The sequence below is a fragment of the Helianthus annuus genome, chromosome 5, assembly GCF_002127325.2.
Source record: "Helianthus annuus cultivar XRQ/B chromosome 5, HanXRQr2.0-SUNRISE, whole genome shotgun sequence".
Lineage (NCBI taxonomy): Eukaryota > Viridiplantae > Streptophyta > Magnoliopsida > Asterales > Asteraceae > Helianthus > Helianthus annuus.
The window spans coordinates 169,955,845-169,978,925 of record NC_035437.2 but is presented as its reverse complement, the minus strand read 5'-3'; the positions used below and the strand labels follow the sequence as shown (position 1 = coordinate 169,978,925).

The window sequence follows — 23,081 nt, the reverse complement described above, 5'->3', positions numbered from 1 at the left end:
TAATAGTATTACATATTAATTTTATACACAAAATATAATATAATATTAATAATATAGTTAGAGATAAACGTCTAAATTCAAATTCAATTAATAATTATCTATAACAAATATAAATGTATCAAATAATATAATAAAGTATAATATTATTTTATATAGTTAGAGATCAAATGTATAATTTTAAATTTAATTAATAGTAAATTACTTTTTGAGTCCCTATGTTTTAGTGGTTTTAACCACTTGAATCCAAAATAAAAAAGTTTAACACCTTAAGTCTCTAACCGTTCATTCACACCGTCTGTAAAAAATTCAAAAAAAACCTTTTATAAGGTTGAGTTCTCTAATTTCTCACAACTCGTAGAAGTTTTTATTTTACCCTAACCATATATATTTGTTAAGATAAAATATATTATTTGGATATAAACAATAATTACTAATAAAGTATCAAATCACATGTACAAGTAACGAAAATATAACTGTTCTTTTGTTTTACTAATTTATCTAAATAAGCCATTTTATTAATAAGGATTATATACAAGTTTATAATTTACATTTCTCGTCATTCAACCTGTGTAATACACGGGGTTATAAGCTAGTTAGTTAATAAAAGAGATAAATAAAAAAATAAGGGTGAGAAATTACCAGAGAATGACACGTGTCTAAAAAGGATTTTTGTGTATTAGTATAGAAAGAAAGATTTGTTAATTAACTTTATTTAATAAACATTTGTTCATTAACTTTATTCGATAAATATTAAATTCACCAGATGTGATAATTTTCTTTAAGATGACGAAATTGGTATCACAGAGAAGGATGATGTAATGGATATAAATAAATATTATAATTTTATAAACCTAATGTCAACCATTACCAACCAAATTATGACAAGTGTTTTAAAGTCATAGGCTAAGCTAATCCACAAGATCAACTATCAACTTTGAGAGAATTATTAGATCCATAGATTACTTGATTGCTTTTTCGTAGATTCATATTTAGTTTGATTAAGTATTAAAAATTTAAAACTATAATCCATTCTAACATATATTTGAATTCCGGTATGTACACATATGATAAACAATGCAACAAAACTATATATAACTTCAATGTTAATCACATAAGCAACACCTTAGATACTATAAACAACTTAGATTTACAAATAGCTTATCAATTATTGAAGGAAAATCATAACTTTATACATAAAATTTGTGCACTTTTACTAAATATAAAGATTAGAAGACGAGACTGAGAGCGCACCCACTATTCTCATCCTAGGTTGATCTGTTATTAATGTTATATTAGTAACGGAAAGAACTAGCAACAACTCAAAGACACAACATTAGATTTATTTATATGTTAGATTATTATTGGAGTTTTATTGTCACCTTTTGTACGTAGTTCCAACAATCATCGAATTAAGGTTATATATTGTTCTTGTACAAGTTGGATTCGTGAAGTTATATTTTCTATTAGTCCACACCAAGAAAGTAGTTGATGTATATATAAAACACTTTGTTTATTCTAGAGGTAATGATTAATTTACCCATTTATTTAAGTCTTATAAATAAAGATTAAACATATATAACTATGTAGTGGAGGGAAGCCATCAAACTATACTCATATTTATATATAGAATCCAAACAATTTGTTTTCTTAATCCGTATATTAAATATTTATCCATTTAATTATTATTAATTAAACTTGTCCGGTCAACTCATTTCTTCTTGTAATCCATACATTGGTTTTCATTAAATTTAAAGTGGCTCAAATTCAAACCATTAGTTGAAACAAAATGGGGTTTGAAATATGTAATAATCAAATTCAAGAACCATAAACAACAAAGGTCAAAACTTTCCCTCTATGATCAACCCAACTCTTTATATATATGAGGCCCACAATCAAGATTCCATATAACAGGTGATCTTGAGTTTACTTTTGTTTTAAATTCATAGAATTATAGCTATATATACAACCCATGTAGGACTTTGCAAACAGCCTAACAACAAACAAACAAACAAACAAACCCTACTTTATATTCTTGAAAACATGAAGAGTTTTCAAGAAACACCCATGAACAATGATGAAGAGCCTGAAGAAAGCAGCTGGACCTTTTACTTTGAAGAGTTTTTATGGCAAAATGATCATAAAGTGATCATGAGTTGTGATGAAACCCTAAATTCATTAGTACCAGATGCTACTTCTTCCTCTATTGTCAAGAATGCAGCTAATTGCTTTCAAGATGGTCACAATAAGAACCTGAGGTTGAAGAAAAGAAAAAACAAAGAAACAATAATTGATGATTCTTTAGAAGACACTGCTAGTTCTCCTTTGAGCTGTCCAAAGGTATCTTTTCATACATTATTATTCGAACGCCTTGATCGATTCCGTTGCTAAATAAGTTTCTAGTGATTCTCATGTGTTTAAAAACAAAATTAAAGGATACTTTGTTCCCAAAATCATCTAAATATAATTTTAATCATGAAACAATCTTAATAGGTGAGAGATTACAAGATAATTATGAATGTATATAGATGTAATAATGAAATCATATCCAAATATGTGTGGAATAACTGGAATCACAAAATGAACATGTTAAGCATTAAGGGTTAGCTTAGCCTCAGTAGGGTTTTGGGAAGGTTCATTTGATTTTTCGGGTGTTTATAATTTATATATGGGTTAGGAAGATCATTTAAACATGTTCACTAATATCCTCTTCATCTTGTTATAAGCAGGTTACTTATTTTGATCAAGTGAAAATCGACAAGACGAAAACCCTACACATCTCAGAGGTTAGTTTAAACAATCTTCTTCCGGTTCGTGTTGAAAAAAAAAAGGAAAAAAAAGTGTAATAATTCAAAAATAAGGTTAACTTACCATTTGTTTGTATGATCTGGATTTTGCAGGAGAAAGTTGGCACGTGTGAAGGACAAAACAAGAGAAGGGTTAGTTCAAATATGGAGTTGAAGAAAAGGGGGCTTTGTTTAGCACCTTTGTCTTCATTAGCCAATTATCTATCTTGAATCACAGGACAATTTGTTTGATGCAAAAATCCTTTGAAACATAAACTAAGATGGATCAGTTTTTTCTGAAAAGATCCAAAAGGCGCGCAACGTCTAAGATGAAATTTTTGTATGTTAATCGATATGTCTGATGATTGATTATGAATGGATTGATCATAAGCCACAACAAGGGTTGATTAGCATTTAGTGTCACCTATAATGTGCACTTATATTTGTTCCAAACTACATGGACTAAAAATAATTAGTTGCAAATCAGCTCACTTGAGTTATTTCTCTCTCTTTTTTTTTGAAAGGAGAACTTTATTAAAACACCGAGCCCGAAACCGGGACGGCAACAACCAACAAACCAATTGCATATTTACAAATTTACACCAATCCCCCCAGTCGAAAGAGCCATTTTTAGCCCGACATTTGAACCAAAAATAACTAACCAACCGAACTTCACTAAAGACCTCTTCAACATTACACCTTTTACCATTAAACCTAAGATCGTTCCTAGCTTTCCAAAGGAACCAACAAGCCACCTCGACTATACCTTGCAAAGCCATCCTTTCCGACATCCTTCTTCTGCCTTGCTCAACAATTCTGATATAAGTTTAATCGTCTCAAGGAATGCATGCTCAACAATTCTGATATAAGTTTCAGCTAGTTTAGAGTCAAAATAATTTTATTTAGATCATGCAAGCTGCTATATTTTTGTTTTTTCAAGAAAAACAAATAAATAATTTGCAACCAATACCAACAACCAAATATAAATAAAATGCAGTCAACATAACCATAATTCACCCTGGACATAGATTCAGTAGGAATTAAAAGCACCCTTGCCAGTGCCGGTGGTCATTCTTAAAGACATTGAATGATTAGAAAACCATAGATCTCATCTTATAATATATGTTGAAAGTTTAATAAATAGTTTTAAAAAATTGAACCGCAATTTCTAGATTTTCTAGGATATATACATCACTATTTGCAAGATTTAAACCCCCAATTTCTAGAATAAATAGAAATATGTTACGATAAACGTTCGATTCACAACGCTTTTAGCTTATTCATAAAAGTTGTAAATCGACTTTAAAAAGAGATATAAATGAGTTTTCAGTTGAGAAAATGGGTCTTTTTTTATGGAAATATGTTCTAAAGTTACAAGAGAAATACTCTATTATCGTGGTGAAACTAGTACCATGCATATCATGTATAAACGAACTACAAAAAATAAAAAATAAACATTACATAAATGTTAAATTATTCGAACCAGAGTCTTCAATCATGTTCTTGGCTGCAAAACAAACTGAATAATCCGTTAGTGTTGGTTGAGGCTTCGTGTTTATTACGTCCATTCAAAAAGATTTTGTGTCTTCTCTTAGACGAACATGTATGCCTCCCTTGATACAATAACAAGTATTAAGTATAGTATGTGCCGGAGATGGCTCACGCACCTAAGATAGTTCAAGACTTTCTGGTGTTTTAGTATTCTGTGAGAAAAGAAAAAAAATACGCGGAACGACTTACAAAGTGCCCCCTCTAATCTGCCGAAAAATGTTTATCTTTCTTATGTGTGTGTCCTAGTTTTTTCTATCAACTCAAAATGAACTTTGATATGCATTTTCTAATCACCACACAAAATTGAAACGAAACGCACATTAATCTTTAATTAACCAGTTCTAACTGCATTAAAATTTGATCTAAATTGATGAATCAAAACTGTAATTTTAATTCATGCAGGCTGACCCGTTAGGCTTACCAATCTAGGCACGGGTATAGGGCCACCAAAAATCAAGGGACTCCAATTTTTAGTAAAGTTTTATATATTGTATATGTATCAGGCTAAAATAAAAGCAAAACTAGACCATGTTTTTTTTAATAAGATTAGACAAATAAAAATTATTTAGGAAAAAAGGCCCACATTTAAAACCCAGTTTCGAAACTAAACCACAGACATAATTACATTTTGTAGCAACTACCTACCACTAGACCTCATCTGAATTCCGTGAATCAGCGCCAAAAATCCCTAAAATTGAGCCATAGTCCTCGTTCATGCCTCCTATCGCAACCTGCTTTTTCGATTTTCTAGGTTATCGGCTATCACTAACGGTAATCACTCATGGCGTCGGGTCTGTCGGGATTGGAGGAGAATTTATGGGCAAAATTAGGGCTAATTACTAAACGTAGGTTAACTTTAGCAGCTAATTTTTCTATTGATCTCTATATGTTTTGCAAAAGGGTCTCCACTTCGTAGTCCGCTTAGGCTCTACAAAAACGTTGGAACGGCCCTGAATTCATGACACTGTTTATAGGTTTATGGAGCAGTAGTGAGTTACACCCTCAATACTAGGCAACTCTCAGCGGCTCGCAATGATGCGTGTATGCGAAGTGCATCGTCAAAGTGTCACATTGCACCCGTCGCCCACCCCACCTTTTATCGTCTTAGTTGTTACTTTATCTAAGGAAACAATATCCAAGGAGTGCTCATTTTTATAACCCACTGCAAGGTTTGTCACACTTCTTATGTGGGACAAGTTTCATCCATATTCTTCCAAATTTTTGCAATTTTGGTCATTTAACCACAACTTCGAACATCAATATCTCATTCATCTTAACTCCATATCGGACATAGTTTGGTTTGTTGTGAAGCTCTTGTGTAGGAGAACACAAATCCTGAAATAAGTAATTTAATAACCATATATAAATATAGTTTATACGATTTTGAAGTTAGTGAAAATGTGATTTTTCCAACATTTTCTTCCAATGTACATACACATATATCATATATGCAGAAACACACCAATTACTTTTTTGGTCATAGGCCAAACAGTTGTGGGTTCTATATCTTTTTAGTTTCATCTCTATATTAATTTCTCGATGAAATAAGAATGTGACCACAAAATGGGACGATATAATTTTAAAAAACAAATGGATTTACAAACAGCTTTTTACAACCCAAAAGTTGGGTTTAGATGCTTTAATTAGGTAAACATGCAATAGAAAAGATGGCACATGAGATTAGGTAGACAATGCAAGCTGCAACTACCATATTCACAATTAAACATTATAGTAATTGGTTAATTGTCAAACCAGCTACAAGCATGTAATAATTTCAACTCAATATACTTGATAAAATGTAGTTTTGGGTAGAGTGTTTTCTTTGATTAAATGGATAGAATAAAGAAAGCCAGTTAAAAATAAACCTTGAAATAGGTCATACACGTTAAAAATCGCCAAAAGTGTCAAACATGTGCTTTTACTAAAATCATAAAACTATGTCGTCGTGTGCAATGATAGCATAGTAGTCGGGACATGTGGCATAAAGCGGAGGTTTATGGACTAAATTCTCCCCATGTGTTTTGTACGTGATTTACGCGATTCAAATCACTTTTGGTAGACATGTGAGTGGTCAATGGGGCCTCCTTGACACCTCTAAACCGTATTCGTTATAATCCATGTGATTATGAGAAATCATACAACTAAATATTTTCATGTGTTACGTATATAGAAATTTGTCAATCCAACCTAACTCAACAAAAATTACTGGTTCAACAAGCGTCTTTTGTGTATATATGTCATATTCATGCATAAATTACTTGCAAACATATTTAATTTACTTAGAATGATACTAAGTTGATTGGTTTTGTGTTTGTGACAATGTATATATGCACACAAAGGAGATGAATTCATGTTTTGTAGTGACAAAGTAAAAGATAATACAAACATAAAATGAACGTATGAAAAGGCTAATTTTCTCCCCACCTAAAATCCATGTAATGTCCTTCACATCTCATCACGTTATTTTTTTTCTTTTTTTTTTTCACGTTATTGTGAACTCTTGGATCATGACAATGCTCAAACTTAATAAAATGCATTTCAATATATGAACATACCTATTTTTTTCTATGGAAAATTAATAATAACTCTAGGTGTTATTTAAAAAATAACATTTACAAGTACAAAATCAAATTCCTGCATTCAAAGGAATCACCATCACGACACTAAAAAATAAAATACCATAGAACAAAGGGTCAATTTCATGTATATTTTTTAAAAACTTTATAATACCATTTTTACCCTCTAATAAATGAATTTAACATTATGAAAAGATTTGTTTTCCTATCTATAAGTAACAATGTCATTTTACTATGACATAGGTAAATAACTAAATATGTGGCATAGAGCGGAAGCAACGAAAACAAAAAATAATATTCTCAGAGAAAATTTGATATATTTCTAAATGGTTTAAACATTACCTGAGGGCCCTTCTCTAACATCTCGATACTTTAGATTGAAGCCTAAGGTGACACGTGTTTAGAAACCTTCTATGTAATTTACAATGTTAAAAGGAATGACAAAAAATCATAAAAATAATATATATCTAAAGTTGAGGGGCTAAATCAGCCTAAAAGGCAAATTTTATAAATTTATGAGGTCCTTTACGGACCGCAAGAACATACCCTTACGGCCCGTAAGGATGTTCAAAATATTGTGCACGCCTGAGGTCCCTTACGGACGGTAAGCCATACCCGTTACGGTCCGTAATGTCACACCCCCAAAATGCCACCTAGGAAATGTCCCTGTTAGGCGTGTGACGTACCAACAATGAGCCACTAATTACATTGAACCCATACAAGTTTCTAAATAAAGTTCTCAATCGTTAATAAAATACCATCAACAAGTTTAAATGAAAACCAATATGTTCAGCGGAAGCAAATAGTAAACCAAAGTTAATCTGTTTCAAAACCAATGTTTAGTGTCAAGTATTCAATCACATGAATCTCTCCAGTCGACCTATGACCACTCCAGACAGCAAGTTCCCAAATCCAAGATATCTAACGACCTGCGAGCATGCAACAAGTGTATCAGACAACGCTGGTGAGTTCATATTTTTCGAAAACGTTGGTTACCAAGTGTTTAGTTAATCCATTGAATTTAATTCCGAAAGTAATGTTGATAATATCTCGATACTGAACAAGACGGCTCCTGATGTATGTTTTGTCCGTTCCCCAGTGCTCCTATCACAACACTGGGCATGACTGGGTCATTAGTTCACAACCGTCCTCCCCGGTACGGTGTGAGGGTGCCAAACCTAAGTAGCACTACCAACTAATACCCGTTACCTCCCCGGTAACACAAAAGATGGGACTTAAGAATGATAGGGTGAGATTATTATCCAACATCCCAGTTTTACCCAAAAGACTTATCCCTCCACGAGATACCCACTGACTGTCCCAACCACCGGGACGCATGCTCAAGAGATGAACTCACCTTAGAGTGCTCGGTTAGACTAAATGCTTGTTCACAGTTGGTCAATCAAATCCTATTATGGTTACCAGTGTCAATCAGTTTTCACGTTTACGTAAATCACAATCTTTCGTGCACATTGAACAAGTAATCACAAGTATAATTCGTACTATCACATAAGTTGTAGCAAATATTCACACCAACGCATATCCATATTGTATATTCATGCCATATACTTGTTCAGTTTAACCTAGACATTTACTCAAACAATAACACAATACAATATCGGGCTACACCATAAATGTGAGTATGTGTGTGGCTAATGGACCCGAAGCCCATCAGGCGTCGTATCCAGCATCGCGGCCCAACTATCACAACCGGCCCAAATGGATTACATTCATTGTATGTTGAACCCGTCTAAAAGGTCAAGTGACAAAACGTCAAGTTTCACTCCAAATAAATATAACATAAACATCATTCTATCAACATCACCAATCATGCAACCTTATTATCTGTCAATTACTCCCATAATTATCTCTAATGACTATAACACAATCATACACATTCAATCAGGTCAAGCTACCTAGATCCTACAACATGTATTACTGAACGAATAATTCGATACATGAAACAACCCCAATATAATTAAGAAAATAATACAAAGCCTATTGAAGTGCATGGCCCAAATCAATATATCATCAACCCATGTGTGCGGCCCACTCGATTTTACAATTATCAATAGAGCTCATGGACATAAAAATTAACTCCATTGTTACATCGATAAGCCATACTCAATATTAGACTAACCATCTCTGACATCATCATTACGCACACCCCACATAGGTTTAAAACCATTCAGCACTTTCATGTATACATCATCCACTAACTGGGTATTCATGTAATTATCCAGACTTCTTTATGACCAAGGTTAATCTATACTTATTACACCTAAACATAGATTAACACGTTCTGTTTGTTATCATAAAATCAGATCTGACACAATTTACAACCATCCCTATGATCATGTTTCTAACCTAAATTGCATGTATCCAAGAAACATCATAACCGTCATTTAATATTAAGCATACTAGTTAATTTTAACAACTCATCCAGTATGATATACATCAGCCATGCCTTAGACATAAACAAGATCAAAACATTATCACTAACATGAACACAACTTACCAATCAGTGGGCTCGACTAGGTAAACTGGTGCCTCAAATATCAGATTGCCACGATGGGGGGAGGGGGGTCTCCAGTCGCTGATTACCGAACTCAAGGGAGTCTAGGGTTTGAATGTGTGTTGCTAATGAATTACGTAATTCTTATGTGTGTATGTATCCTCCAATAACTGGCCCCAAACAAAATGATTGATTCACTTGGGCTTCACCCGACCCAACATTATTTCGGTGTGTGTGTGGATGTATAAAATGCAACTAATCGGCCCACTATGACTCGATTGGACTTGTATGACTTTGGGCCCAAGATAACCTGTAAGCGTGGGCCGAAGAAAGTTATAACTAGCAAGAGTGCGGCCCGAACGTATGCATGACCCAATCGCCCACTCAATCCAACTCGTATACGTTAGATTTAACGAGCACAAGTAACAAGCATTCCACGGAACATGTGGTAAAACGTAGCGTGAAAGGAATGATAATACACGATTAAAGTTATGAGACTAGGCGACACTAACCTTGAAAGTTCGGTGTGTCACACGTAAGGGGTGCGCTGATAGCAAAGTAATCGCTGGCAGCAGCCTTTGTTGCAATTTTGACACATAAACACCATAATATGCCACCTTGATCCTTCCTTGCCACCATTCATTATTGTTATGACACATGTTGGACACTAATCACTCACATAACACCTCATAGGACACTTGTCACAACCTCACCACTTCTAGATTAGTATAAATACCTACCTAAAGCTCACAAATTGTTGACACCACTCTTTCTCACTTATAAATCTTCTTTGGAGCTGCTCCTAATCATTAGGAGCCTCCTCCCTGAAGTTCTAAGCTTCTCTTGAACACTTATAAGTGTTATTTCTAGTATATTTGTAACACCTCGAAATTTTGTGTCCAATAATGTGTTGACACGTGTCATGAGTTTACACGTGGTATTAAATACTAAATAAAGGACTAAAGTTGACAAACCTTGAAAGCATGTAAATTCGAGGGTTATAAATGTCAACAAAGGGTAAATATACTGTATAGTAACCCTAAATGATGCTCGTACCTTCAAACGAATAAATCATTGATCATACGAAGCTAAAAGTGAGAGATTACAAACTACAGGGGTTAAATGTGTCAACATGTTTAAAGTTATACCTCTGAGTGACCTTTTAACAAACCCGAAGCTTTGTAAAGGTAAATTATGCTCACCACAATGCACGATTCAAATTTCATAAAGTTTCGTTATCGTATGAGAAAGTTATGATCAAATTCGTATGCGAGGGGTTAAAAGCGTCAACGTCGAAAGTTATGACTTTTCGGGCAACAATAAAGTTAACCGAGGTCTTAACAAAGTAGGTCCAAGTCTTTAAGCCCTTGTGAGTAAATAAGAAGGGGCCAAATTGCAAGAAATAAGCTTCGTTGCCCTTTCGAAGAGCCAAGGGACAAGGATGTGAAAATTAAAAAATATAAAATCAGATCAGAAGGGCCAGGCGGCCCGCGTAAAACTTGGCTAAAAACTCAGGCGGGCCGCGTCAGGCGCCCAGATGCAGAAACATGTTTAAATCGCCTGTTCAGCCTTCTAAACGACATTTAAAGCCTTTAAAGCCTTCCAAGAGGCCCCTAATCAACCCCTAAACACTAGGGACACATGTTGATGAGTTGTGGTGAGTGCTAGACCTTGTTGTCAACCAATTGTGGTGAGTGAATTCACTATAAAAGACCACAAGTGTTCAAACAATCCCACACACCTTCATCTGCATTTGTGGAGCACTTCTGGAGCTCAAGCTTCCTCCCAAGTGATCTCTGGTCGTTCATAGGACCCTTGTAAGTATGCTTGACCTTTTCTTGTTGAGTTTTCGCTTAGTTATAGCCTAGAAGTCAAACCGTCGTAATTAACGGTTGACTTAATGATTAATCACAATTGGTCCAGTGATTTGTTGAATCAAAGGTAGTTATAAGTTGGTAATCATGTGGGCTATAAACCCTTAAAAGGGCATCCTCTGATTCCCACTCTATCTAGGTCGAATGTCGGGTCAAAGTTGTTTATAAAAAGTCAACAGAAGCTAGATTTTCGATTTAACGCATAAGTAACAATGTAGAAGGCGTATAACCTATTTTGTCATTCATATAGCTTGATAATAACTTTAAGAACTGATCTAAGCTTGTTGATCCGACAATTTATTGTTTTGACCCGGTTCGGAACCGAAAGTCGCAAAAGTTTGACTTTTGCATTGACTTCAGTTCTGACCTGTTAAAGTTCGATTTAGATATGCCTTAGGACTCTCTTAGGACCAGGTTACATGATAGTATAAACCTCTGTAACCGGTTCGTTGTTTGTCCGAGTCTTTTACACATTTCCGTTAATTACTTAAAAGTTGACCGTAACGCCCTTTATAAATTTAAACGAGGTTTTCGGACATGTGAACGGATCATGACCTTGGTTACTGAATTCTAAGCATGTCCCTAAAATTTCATGTCAATCTGAGGTCCAGAATAAGAGTTATGCCAATTAGCGCAAATTGCGAAACTTTAGTAATTAAATAGCGCAATTAGCATAATGCCTATCTAAACCCGGATTTCGACACCAAACCTTTTACTCACTGATGTAAAATAATATTTTGGGATTTTAAAGATTTTTAATTATTTTTTTTCCTTGCTCATAACCTGCGGTTATGGCTACGGTTCGGTAAATACCGAATATGCCATTTTCGGCCATAAATCGAGTTCTATAAGGTCTTTTGACCCGATTCCAGTTGCTACTGATTTTAAATAATAAATAAAGTATTTTAGACTTTATAAACTGATCAGGAAACTCAGATTCCCTGTAGAACTCTAAAACCTCTTTAATAATCTTTAAAAAGACCAAAATACTCCTACGGGGCATATTATTAACTTAAACTCGTTACGGGCATTATGGAAGGTATCCTACTGATACCACAACCTCTTTAAAGTGTATTGACTTAGGAAAGCAGTGTAGGACTCTAACGGATACCCGTTGCGTCTTTTGCACGCACGGTTCGGCTTATGTAACTAGTTTACATAATTTAGCCGAAACGGGTCAAACTATATTGTTTTAACCCCAAAATCCAGAGTATGATTGTTATACCCATATGAAACAAGTCTTCAAACTTGTTGGGTCAAAATCACACTCCATTCATGGTTTTCGCCTTTCACGCGATTAAACCGTAACAATTCTTTAAGACTAACCGGTCTAAACTCAGGCTTAATTAAAGACTCGTTAGCATTCTAATTGGTTATTTATACCATCGTTCCAGACTAGAGCCTTCCGGTAAATTGTACCTACGCTTACTTAAGTGAATACGGCTGAGTTATTATTCTTGCTATTTTAAGACAGGAGCTAGCTCAGGTAAATACTCTTAACTTATTTTCCCTATACGGGCTTGGGATACGGTATAATAATACCGCTTGGTCGGGTATTGAATATTTAATCGGATTGTGATTAAATCATTGAGGTAACCCGGTTTGATCTGTATTGTTTGAAATAAAAGCCTTTAGGGGTTAATGACTATGTCCCGGATATCCTTGACATCATTGTATTATAAAATGGTCACGTCTTATGCACGGGGTGTAGGCATACACCTGACAGTTGCATAAGGGAAACGGTATCTCACGCTCAGTGGGCCTATACTTGTGACGTGTCTGTTAATCTTGACTCGGTTTCTATATCGGGCCCTGAACGTACAACGAACATGTAAATCTGTATACAAGATTATAAATATGATTGTCTCAAGTTATAAAAGATTAATTCTGCCTCTGTGCATTTTAATCAAAGTGTCAAAATAATTTGTGCCTGGTGCATCTAAATCAATTTTCTTACACTCTTTTCAAATGAGTCAGTTGAGTGTATTTACCAGTGAAAACTGACGTATTTTCAAAAGTCTAAGTGACAGGTACAAGTACGTAATAGGCTGGAAGCTGCTCAGGACATTAATAAGGAATCTTGCAAGTTCTAGACGTCTAAAGTCTGTAGAACAATGTTTATAGATCTGCCTGTGGATCCCTTACCTTCCGTTGTAATACTTGGATATTACTTTTTATTCGGATTGTAATATATATACCTTTTGCTTCCGCGGTGCATTCACATAATTGTGTGGTTTGACTATATTGTTGCCAACTACGTCACGGTAATCCCCCACCGGGCCCACCGGTGAGACACGTGGAAATCGGGGTGTGACAATATTTCAATTTAAAGGCTAGTTATTAGTCGAAAGTCGAGCAAATTGACTTTTACTTTGACTTCCGGTTCTGACCATTTCGATAAAGTCAAAGTTTGAATCGAATTTGACTACGTGATCGTAATAATGAAGGTGTTAATCTCTTGTGATAACACCCTCTGAAGATCACATTAAGTAAGCGAAATGACGAGTCAAAATTATATTAAATAAAAGTAAAAAACGTAAACTTTGCAAATTACGCTAAATAAGTTTCTAAGTATCAAAACCTTAATTTTTGACATCATAACAGTTTATATAACACATTAGGACATGTTTAATCATGTCCAACTCATCATTTCTTATTTAAAGCTCATTTCGTAGTCGAAAGTCAAATAGTTGACTTTTGCTTTGACTTTCGATTCTGACCTGTTTGGTCAAGTTTAGGGCCAACTAATACATCAAAATATTGCAATTTCGAGGAGCAATTAAAGCATTTTCCAATATAATTGACAATTTCAACCCATTTCAACCCATTAATTAACAAATGGCTTGATTTGGGTGGCATTTTTATCTCAAACATACAATTAGGTCAAATAAAAATAATTAGTTCAAAGAATAAAAGTTTGAACAAGTTAAAATTTGCCAAAAACAATTATTATTGTAGAGTTAGAAAAATAAGTTATATTTTGTGTGTTTCAAATATTATAAATGTCTAGATTTTATTTATATTTTTAGCTTTAATTTATACAAATTATTTAATGAGGTTGTGAGCAAGTTGTAAAACAAGGTCTAGGAGACCGAGTACTAGCACGTCGAGTAATCGTTAGAAGGTAGGTTGTCGATGCGATTTTCTTCATCTCTGTCTAATTACTCGGAATCGATTAAACGCGGCCAATCTCAGCCAGAATCGGATATAATTGGTCAACTTAGACCTAGTTCGACTTAAAAATAAAATAAAATATAATTCATGTGTCTATCGTATTAAAAATGAATATAGTTTTTCAAGGAATGACCATCAATTTTTGAAATAATTTGCCATTTGAACATGTATTTTTTATTTATATTAATATTCATGTATTTCGTTATAAATATTAGTAAACTTATACTATTTGACATATGTATAATTTTCTGAAAACTAATTTATTTATAATTTAACATGTACGAGTAGTCTCTGAGTACTCTCTGCCTAGATCGAGTATTCACAACTCCCCTGTTAACCGACCTGAGAGCCTAATGACTAGTATTTTGGTGGAGTTATGTTATCTGTGATGTAATCGGAAAACAAAATCAAGGCTTGTTTACATTAGGCGTCTTGAGAGTTGTATCCACTTTTTATTGGGCCTTGTTAATTACTTTGCTGGGCCTTAGTTGTCAACACAAATTTCATTTATGCTTAGTTTATTGTTTTCCAAATTGAATTTTACTCTTTGTCCAAAGTAACTTTGCCTACGGTTCATTTTTGAAACAATTTATGAATTTCCACAATTCAATAACAACTCTAAATCATTTTCAATTTTGAAGCATGACCACCTTTACTCCATTTTCTTTGACTGAAACAGCTTCTCACAGTTCACACAAGTTTGCATTTACTTTCTCTTCAACTAACTAAAATTATTTAAAAAAACTATGATTGAGCGTATGTTTTGTGATAACTTCCAAGTGTATTTTATAAAACTTGGGTAGTTTAGTTAGGCCAAAGAAATGGTACTTTGGAATTGTGATGCATGGGCTAGATTAATTAGTTAAGATCATTTCTTGACACTTAGCACATGAGATACAGGGGGCAAATGCCTTTGTGTTCGTTCGTGAAGGAAATAAACGTGTTTACAAACACTTACCGAACGCAAACGAACACAAAAAAATATTCATGAGCATACATGAACACAAACGAACGTTCATTTTTGAATAAAAATAAGCATTTCTCATCACAAAGATTGCAAGCAATCCAACAAAAATACATAAATACTTAGCATAAGTATTCCAACATAGTTGACATAAATGTCATAAACATAACTAACACAAAAATTAAGAGATTCTCAAGCGTTAACACAAACTAAAATTAAAATAGTCAAAAGAGGGGGGTTGACGGAGACTATAATATAACTAGGGTTATAAGCTAACCAATAATAAAATAAAAATATATCATATATATAGAGTTAAGTTCCTGTAAAAATAAAGTTATCGTACGAAACGTACGAAGTGAAAGAAAGTCAAAAAAGTGGCGGTGGCATTTTGGTAATTATCAGCAACTTCAAAATTACTCTAGTAGAGTAATTTTGAACTTCTGTAGGGTAATTTTGTAAAAGTTCAAGTAGAGTAATTTTGGTCGTGTAGGGTAATTATCAAAATTGTAGGGTAATTATCAAAATTACACTAAACCCCCCCCCCCCCACCTCCCAAAAACCTAACCCCCCCCCACCCCCCAAAAACCTAAAAAAACCTAAACCATTGTAAAAGTTCAAGTAGAGTAATTTTGGTCGTGTAGGGTAATTATCAAAATTGTAGGGTAATTATCAAAATTACACTAAACCCCCCCCCCCACCCCCCAAAAACCTAAACCCCCCCCCCCACCCCCCAAAAACCTAAAAAAACCTAACCCCCCCCCCCCCCACCCCCAAAAACCTAAAAAAACCTAACCCCCCCCCCCCCCACCCCCCAAAAACCTAAAAAAAAACTAACCCCCCCCCAACCCAAACTAAAAGCTAAAAACTAAACCATAAAGCTAAACCCCATAACTAAATGCTAACAAAATTACTCTACAAGACATTTTCCAAAATTACCCTACAGAAGTCAAAATTACTCTACTAGAGTAATTTGATAATTACCCTACATTTCCTAAAATTACTCTACAGATGCTCAAAATTACTCTACAGAAGTCAAAATTACTCTACCAGAGTAATTTGAAAATTACCCTACATTTCCCAAAATTACTCTACAGATGCTCAAAATTACTCTACAAGACACATTTTGCTTTTTCCCCAGTTATTTGGAAGTTGCTCATAATTACCAAAATGACACCGCCACTTTTTGCTTTTTCCCTCAATGCGTACGTTTCGTACGTTAATTTTGTTTTTATTTGATCCTTTACCTAGATATCCTTAAGTAAGCAAACATAAATAAACATAAACGAACTAACATAAATGAACACAATACCGAATGTTCACGAACATAAATGAACGAAGAACGCATCCTCTGTTCATGTCCATTTATGTTATCAAACAGAATTTCTTGTTTGTGTTCGTTCCTTTAATGAACAAACGAACTTCCTGTCGAACGATTCAATTAGTTTAATATAACAACATGATGGAGATTGCAAAAAGTAGTTAAGGGACCGTTACTGTATCTCATGATACCGTTTGATAATCATTATCATTTTCTGGACGACGATCGGAATCCCATATTCATTACGAATTCCGGCACTGGAATAGCAATAGATCCACATCGCTGCAATGTTTTTGACACCCAATATCAAATCCATCGATTTTTTCAGGTCTGATTCACATGCATTCATCGAGTTTTAAAGTGTTATATAATTACATGCTACCAGACAAGGGTGTAGCTTTCAAGGGGCCGGGAGGGGCGCCCGACCCACCGAACTTTTCGCTCAGTAGTGTCATGTATGTACCTTTCGTGTAGAATTTTTTAGGTATATACGTTTTCAACCCCCAGTTTTATAAAAAAAAATACTTATATAGAATTTTTAGGTTCGTTGACTTTCGACCCCTGGTGGAAATTTTCAAGCTTCGCCACTGGTACCAAAAGAATGGAAAAAAGGAGAATACATCATGAAAAATTAATCGGCCGGTGAGGTGGCGACTAGCGACTACTCGGGATTAATTGGATCGGGTTTTTTATATGTAATTTTCAGTTTTATGTATACATATACACATTTTTATAGTTAAATATTTTAAGTAGCTAGGTTTTAACTATTGCTCAACTCATTTTTTTAAGTGTACAAGATTAGTTGTCGGAATTCACATGGTTTGGTTGGAAATTGGCCGGAATTTAGAGGTTTTGGCCGCAATATAAAGGTTTCTTTACCGGAATCGCGATTTTTGGCCGGTCGACTAGGTCCGACTAGCGATTAATGGACTAGTTAACGAAAAATTACTCAGTTACTGGCCGACTAGCGATTAATCGCCAACTAGTCACGATTTTTACAACACTGTCTCTTGCCCACGTGGTGCCTATGTGACGCACTTTCTTTTCACGTTTCACATGCACCACAACACATAGCCTAGGGATTACACATGAGCTTCACATATGTTAAGAGTAAGGTTATTATACATACCTTCTTAAATGATATTTTTTTACCGTTTCTTTTCAAATATAATCAGGAAAATTCCAAGAGATTTGACAGAAGCATCACTTTCAGACTGGATTGTCCCTTGTGGCAGCTGTCTCTATGTTATTTTTATTTGTAATGGTAGGAAGCTCACCTTTGCTCTTAGTTTGATTGGTTTTATTACTATATACGAAACCGTGCAAATATGGTTAAAACATGTCGTGTACCACGTGTTGGTATCATCGTCATCGGAAACCCAGGATCATTCGGAACGGATGGTATTGTGACCACACATACAATCGTTTACGAACAACCCACAACAATCACAGTACTTCATGATGAATTGAACCAAAAACAGATTTGTAAATGATAACTAACCGAATTGAACTTTGAATGAAACTAGAACTTGAATATGATAACTTGTAAACACACGTTCGAATACAAACTGACTGACCGAGAACAATGGATGTTGGCAGCGGCTTTATAGGCGATGAACAGGTATGTTCCACAGTCACGTCGTTTCAAATAGGGGATATGACGTTTCATGAATAACCGCTCTTGCGGTTATTTAGTTTGGGGACATACCGGTTCGCAAAGCTTGGCCCAAACCCATTTGTTCTAACCGCTAATACCCTACTAGACATAACAAGCTTGTTCGACCCATTTACATGTGGCCTACGGCCCAAACGAAATAAACATAAACATACTAAAGTTTTGACCCATAATAACTAGACTAAAACAAATAAACATAACCGGGCCGAGAGGCCCATTACTTGTACTCGGATGGACTTGGTTAACGTAACGTTCTTCATTCTCCCCCTTAAGCAAGAACATCCGAGTCCTTCGATCACGATCACTCCTTGCGATTGTTGGTGACCTCGATCTTGACCACCACGTCGTCGTCGCTTGAATCGTCGAGCCAACCGCAATTGTTGCTTGAGCTTTCAGCCATGCCATCTTTCTTTCTTGCACGCTCCTTCTTGATGTAGTCAAAATACCATTCAACCAATTCCAAATAATAGATGTAGGCGACCTTCATCTCGTAAGCGTCATCCGCTTCGTATCCATACTTCACCGAAATATCGCCCCACATGTCTTTCTCCATTATCTCTTTGAATCCACCGTTATGCTTCACGATGCGGTGTAGTAGTATGAGACTGAGATCACGTCCATCAATTAACTCTGGCGGCATTGCTTTCTCACAAACAATCCCTAGAAAATCCGTGATGAACCAAACCAAAACTTCCTCGAACGGTGCGTCGAAGAACCTTGGGTGTTTCTTGATTTCCTCGTGTAGTGTGATAAGATCCCCCGGTTCCACGCAGCTTTCCATAATCAACCCTCTTTCAACGACATCCTCCTCGAGTTGAGAGAAAGTTATTGCCCATTCCCGAAGCGTTTCCCTTGATTGGCGCGGGTTATCTTTCTCGCCTTCAATGTAGATCAATAGTGCCTTTTTCGCTTTCTTGGAGTACACAACTTCTTTCTTCCTTACGTTTGAACGTTCACCGTACACTTTCTTTTTGTTTTTCGACTTCTCGAATTCTCGTTCATAATAATCCCCCAGACACTCTTGGAATTCCTTTTTCTCCTTCTTGTAGCCATTATCAACCCCAAGATTATCGTAGAAAGCATTAAGATAATCTTGTTCCAAATCGACTTCCGACTTGTCTTCGTAGATGTCGAACCCTTTCGACCGACAACCAAACATTTTCTTTAACACACATGTTTCACCCATGGTGACCGTCTCAATCCCTTGAAACAAGAGTTGTTCTAGACTTAGAACATTCTTGTCTAGACTTGGTGCATAACTTACGCACGGGATCGTCTTATCTTTGCCGTCCACCGGCACTCTTACTTCTCCTATTCCATGTACAAACGAAAAGTCTTTCCTACTTTCGTTCGTCACAACCCCGAAGTGTCTCTTGAAACACTTGAACATATTCTGGTTTCCCGTCATATGTGTTTTGAACGTGGGATCAACAACCCATATTGAATCCCATTTGCCCCCGCAAGTATCTTTCACAATATAATCACTTTCAATTGGCAACGGTGATAACTTGATATACTTACTAGGGCAAATTGATGCGATGTGGCCGAATTCCTTGCACTTGAAACACCGAACCCCCGGTTTTCTCGGCCTACCCACTGGTGCATTAGATTTCTTCCCGGACTTCTTCACGAAACCCTTTTGAAACACTTTCTTTGGAAACTTTTTCATTGGTGATTTCCCGGTCCGCATGGTTGGCTTCCCCTGCGCGTACTCATCCACTTCCGCCGCCCGGCCGCACTCTCCACTACGAACAAAAACCTCTTCACCATAATCGGTCACCACCGATTTCCCTTTGTTTCCACGAACCCGGTTTTCTTCTTGATCACAATCCCTTCCGCTTCCTGTTAAACCTTTGGCTCTGATACCAATGTTGGTATCATCGTCATCGGAAACCCAGGACCATTCGGAACGGATGGTATTGTGACCACACATACAATCGTTTACGAACAACCCACAACAATCACAGTACTTCATGATGAATTGAACGAAAAACAGATTTGTAAATGATAACTAACCGAATTGAACTTTGAATGAAACTAGAACTTGAATATGATAACTTGTAAACACACGTTCGAATACAAACTGACTGACCGAGAACAATGGATGTTGGCAGCGGCTTTATAGGCGATGAACAGGTATGTTCCACAGTCACGTCGTCTCAAATAGGGGATATGACGTTTCATGAATAACCGCTCTTGCGGTTATTTAGTTTGGGGACATACCGGTTCTCAAAGCTTGGCCCAAACCCATTTGTTCTAACCGCTAATACCCTACTGGACATAACAAGCTTGTTCGACCCATTTACATGTGGCCTACGGCCCAAACGAAATAAACATAAACATACTAAAGTTTTGACCCATAATAACTAGACTAAAACAAATAAACATAACCGGGCCGAGAGGCCCATTACTTGTACTCGGATGGACTTGGTTAACGTAACGTTCTTCACCACGCAGGTTCCAGGCGATATTATCGTATCAGTGCGATCCGAATCCCACTCGTTTGATGCTTCGCGCATAAACATGTCACATGTGATAAACAGTTTCAACTTCGGTAAGAAGGTGACTCCGAGAGTGATAAGTGATCTTAAGAGACTGCGACCCTACATCGAAAGTCATGACAAGTTGGCTAGTAAAGCCTACATCACTTTAGAAGACCGCGTAAATGTCACAGTAAGCTTATACAAAAGTAACTAACTTAACTAACTGTCACTTGTTATTGTACTTGATGCTTATTATTTGTAGTTGTGAATGTAAATTGCAGATAGAGCATTATCTTCAAGTTGTGAAGACTGAGGTGATGAGTTCATCTTATCAGTTGATTGAGGATTATGACTATACAGTACATAGTAGTTTGGTTAATGCGGTTACGATTCCGGTTGCAAAGTTTCACTTTGAGCCATCTCCTATGCAGGTTGACATTTTAAAGATTAGTTTCATTTTCATATGAGTAAAATGTCATTTTCGTCCCTGAGGTTTGGCCAGTTTTGAAATTCACGTCTAAAGATTTATTTTTCCGCATCTGGATCCAAAAGGTTTGAAATCTTGCCATTTTCATCTGGCTTTAACTCTATCCATCTTTCTCCGTTAAGTCAGAGGTATTTCCGTCAATTTTTATAACTTAAAGGGCAATTCGGTCTTTTTCACTTTATTAGTACAAGTATTCAAAATACCCTTACCAAATAAAAAACAAAAATGATATAGGTAAAAAGACGAAAATACCCCTGACTTAACAGAGAAAAATGATGGAGTTAATAAGCGGAATGAAAATGGCAACATTTCAAACCTTTTGGATCCAGATGCGAAAAAACAAGCCTTTGAACGAAAGTCGCAAAACTGGCCACACCTCATGGACGAAAATGGCATTTTACTCTTTTCATATACATCCGTCTAAAACTTCAAAATTTCACATATATATTTGTGCTTTATTGCTTTAAATGTGATACATAACGGAGTTATGTAATCACATAATAACATATTTAATGTCTCAAATCCACTCTTTTAGTTGAATAGTCAATAGATGCATAATGTTTTATGAATTTGGTAAATATCACATTTAAACAGAGGATTGTGAGAGCTGCATAAGCACTTATACGTCGTGTTGTGAAGAGATACGAGAGAGAGGGAGAGAGAGATAGATAGGGGCTCACGTAGAGAACCACATAAACACTTATATCATATTGTTTTATCTGCGACACATAGGCGGTTATTTAAACACATAAACCACTTTTTTTATCTCTTCCATATCTCGTGAGCACCACGTACAAGTGTTCTTGTGGTTCTCGGCTTCATTTGGTTTTGTTTTGAACCCATTCTTATATATGTGTGCGCATACGAAATGATCCCAAAGTCTAAAATGCGGCCATTTTTCGAGTGTTTCTTTTATATCAGTTCTAACTTCTAGACCTGTTTTTTTTTTTTCACTGTTTGTGACCAGATCTTGGTAACGGAAGATCCAAAGTTGTTTACTCATTTCATCATCAAAGTTTGCGCCCTTATTGGGGGCATATTTACGGTTGGTACTTGTTTCACTATCACTTGTGTGCCCGCTTTAACTTTTGACCCCCGCGGGCTAAAGTTAGGGGTGTTTAGATGTGCGTTTTTGAAGTGATCATTACAATTTTAAGAACTAGAATAAGATTATAAGTTGATTAAAGCGAGGGATGATTAGGTAATTTTGTGTTTATCCTCAAGTCAAATTGCATAAATAGGCACACAACTATGCATACAGGAACTCAGGAAGTATAACTCATGGTGATTAATAAGCTGTGAAAGTGAAATTACTATTCTACCCTTGACTGTTGTGTTTTTTTCCCTTGTTTACCACTGGTTTCAGGTGGCTGGGATATTGGAATCACTATTATACAACACAATGAGAGTGGTGAAAAAGATTGAACTTGGGAAAGACTTTTAGCCCGGTTACAACATTACATTTTCTCGGACTTTTGGCTTTTTAATGGCCCGCTAACTCGTATTCACGCCTCATCGGGCCATCATTGCTTCAATGAGAAGTTTTGCATTTATATACAGGAAACTTGTATATTATGTTGGACAGCCGATATATCATCATTGTCTGCATGTGTATTACTACTTGCAGCGGAAAACATAACATGATATGCAGACATGATGAACACACGTATGCAATACGAAT

At 35.7% G+C, this 23,081-nt stretch overlaps 2 protein-coding genes and 1 long non-coding RNA gene across 3 annotated transcripts; 2 read left to right on the top strand and 1 right to left on the bottom strand.

The window, feature by feature from the left end:
• The first annotated feature begins 1,859 nt into the window (after positions 1-1,859).
• Positions 1,860-3,193, top strand: LOC110939449 (vascular-related unknown protein 4). The gene is made up of 3 exons (XM_022181056.2): positions 1,860-2,337; positions 2,727-2,783; positions 2,898-3,193. Exons 1-3 carry the CDS (start codon positions 2,041-2,043, stop codon positions 3,012-3,014), a joined length of 471 nt encoding a protein of 156 aa, XP_022036748.1. The 5' UTR covers positions 1,860-2,040; the 3' UTR covers positions 3,015-3,193.
• Positions 3,194-3,271: 78 nt separating this feature from the next.
• On the bottom strand, positions 3,272-5,437 carry LOC118492406. Its single transcript, XR_004893587.1, has 2 exons — positions 4,245-5,437; positions 3,272-3,643 (listed from the first exon to the last, which is right to left on the bottom strand). It is a non-coding gene; the product is annotated as an uncharacterized LOC118492406 (long non-coding RNA).
• Positions 5,438-20,530: 15,093 nt separating this feature from the next.
• On the top strand, positions 20,531-22,844 carry LOC110944064 (protein disulfide isomerase-like 5-4). Its single transcript, XM_022185785.1, has 5 exons — positions 20,531-20,566; positions 20,888-21,103; positions 21,195-21,344; positions 22,368-22,445; positions 22,767-22,844. Exons 1-5 carry the CDS (start codon positions 20,531-20,533, stop codon positions 22,842-22,844), a joined length of 558 nt encoding a protein of 185 aa, XP_022041477.1.
• Positions 22,845-23,081: the final 237 nt, after the last annotated feature.

Coding starts and splice junctions, on each gene's coding strand:
- LOC110939449 (XM_022181056.2), top strand. CDS start 2,041: ATGAAGAGTTTTCAAGAAACACCCATGAACAATGATGAAGAGCCTGAA. Junction 2,338..2,726: donor CTCCTTTGAGCTGTCCAAAG/GTATCTTTTCAT, acceptor TGTTATAAGCAG/GTTACTTATTTTGATCAAGT. Junction 2,784..2,897: donor AAACCCTACACATCTCAGAG/GTTAGTTTAAAC, acceptor TGGATTTTGCAG/GAGAAAGTTGGCACGTGTGA.
- LOC110944064 (XM_022185785.1), top strand. CDS start 20,531: ATGGATGTTGGCAGCGGCTTTATAGGCGATGAACAG. Junction 20,567..20,887: donor GCTTTATAGGCGATGAACAG/GTATGTTCCACA, acceptor TTCACCACGCAG/GTTCCAGGCGATATTATCGT. Junction 22,446..22,766: donor TTATTGGGGGCATATTTACG/GTTGGTACTTGT, acceptor CACTGGTTTCAG/GTGGCTGGGATATTGGAATC.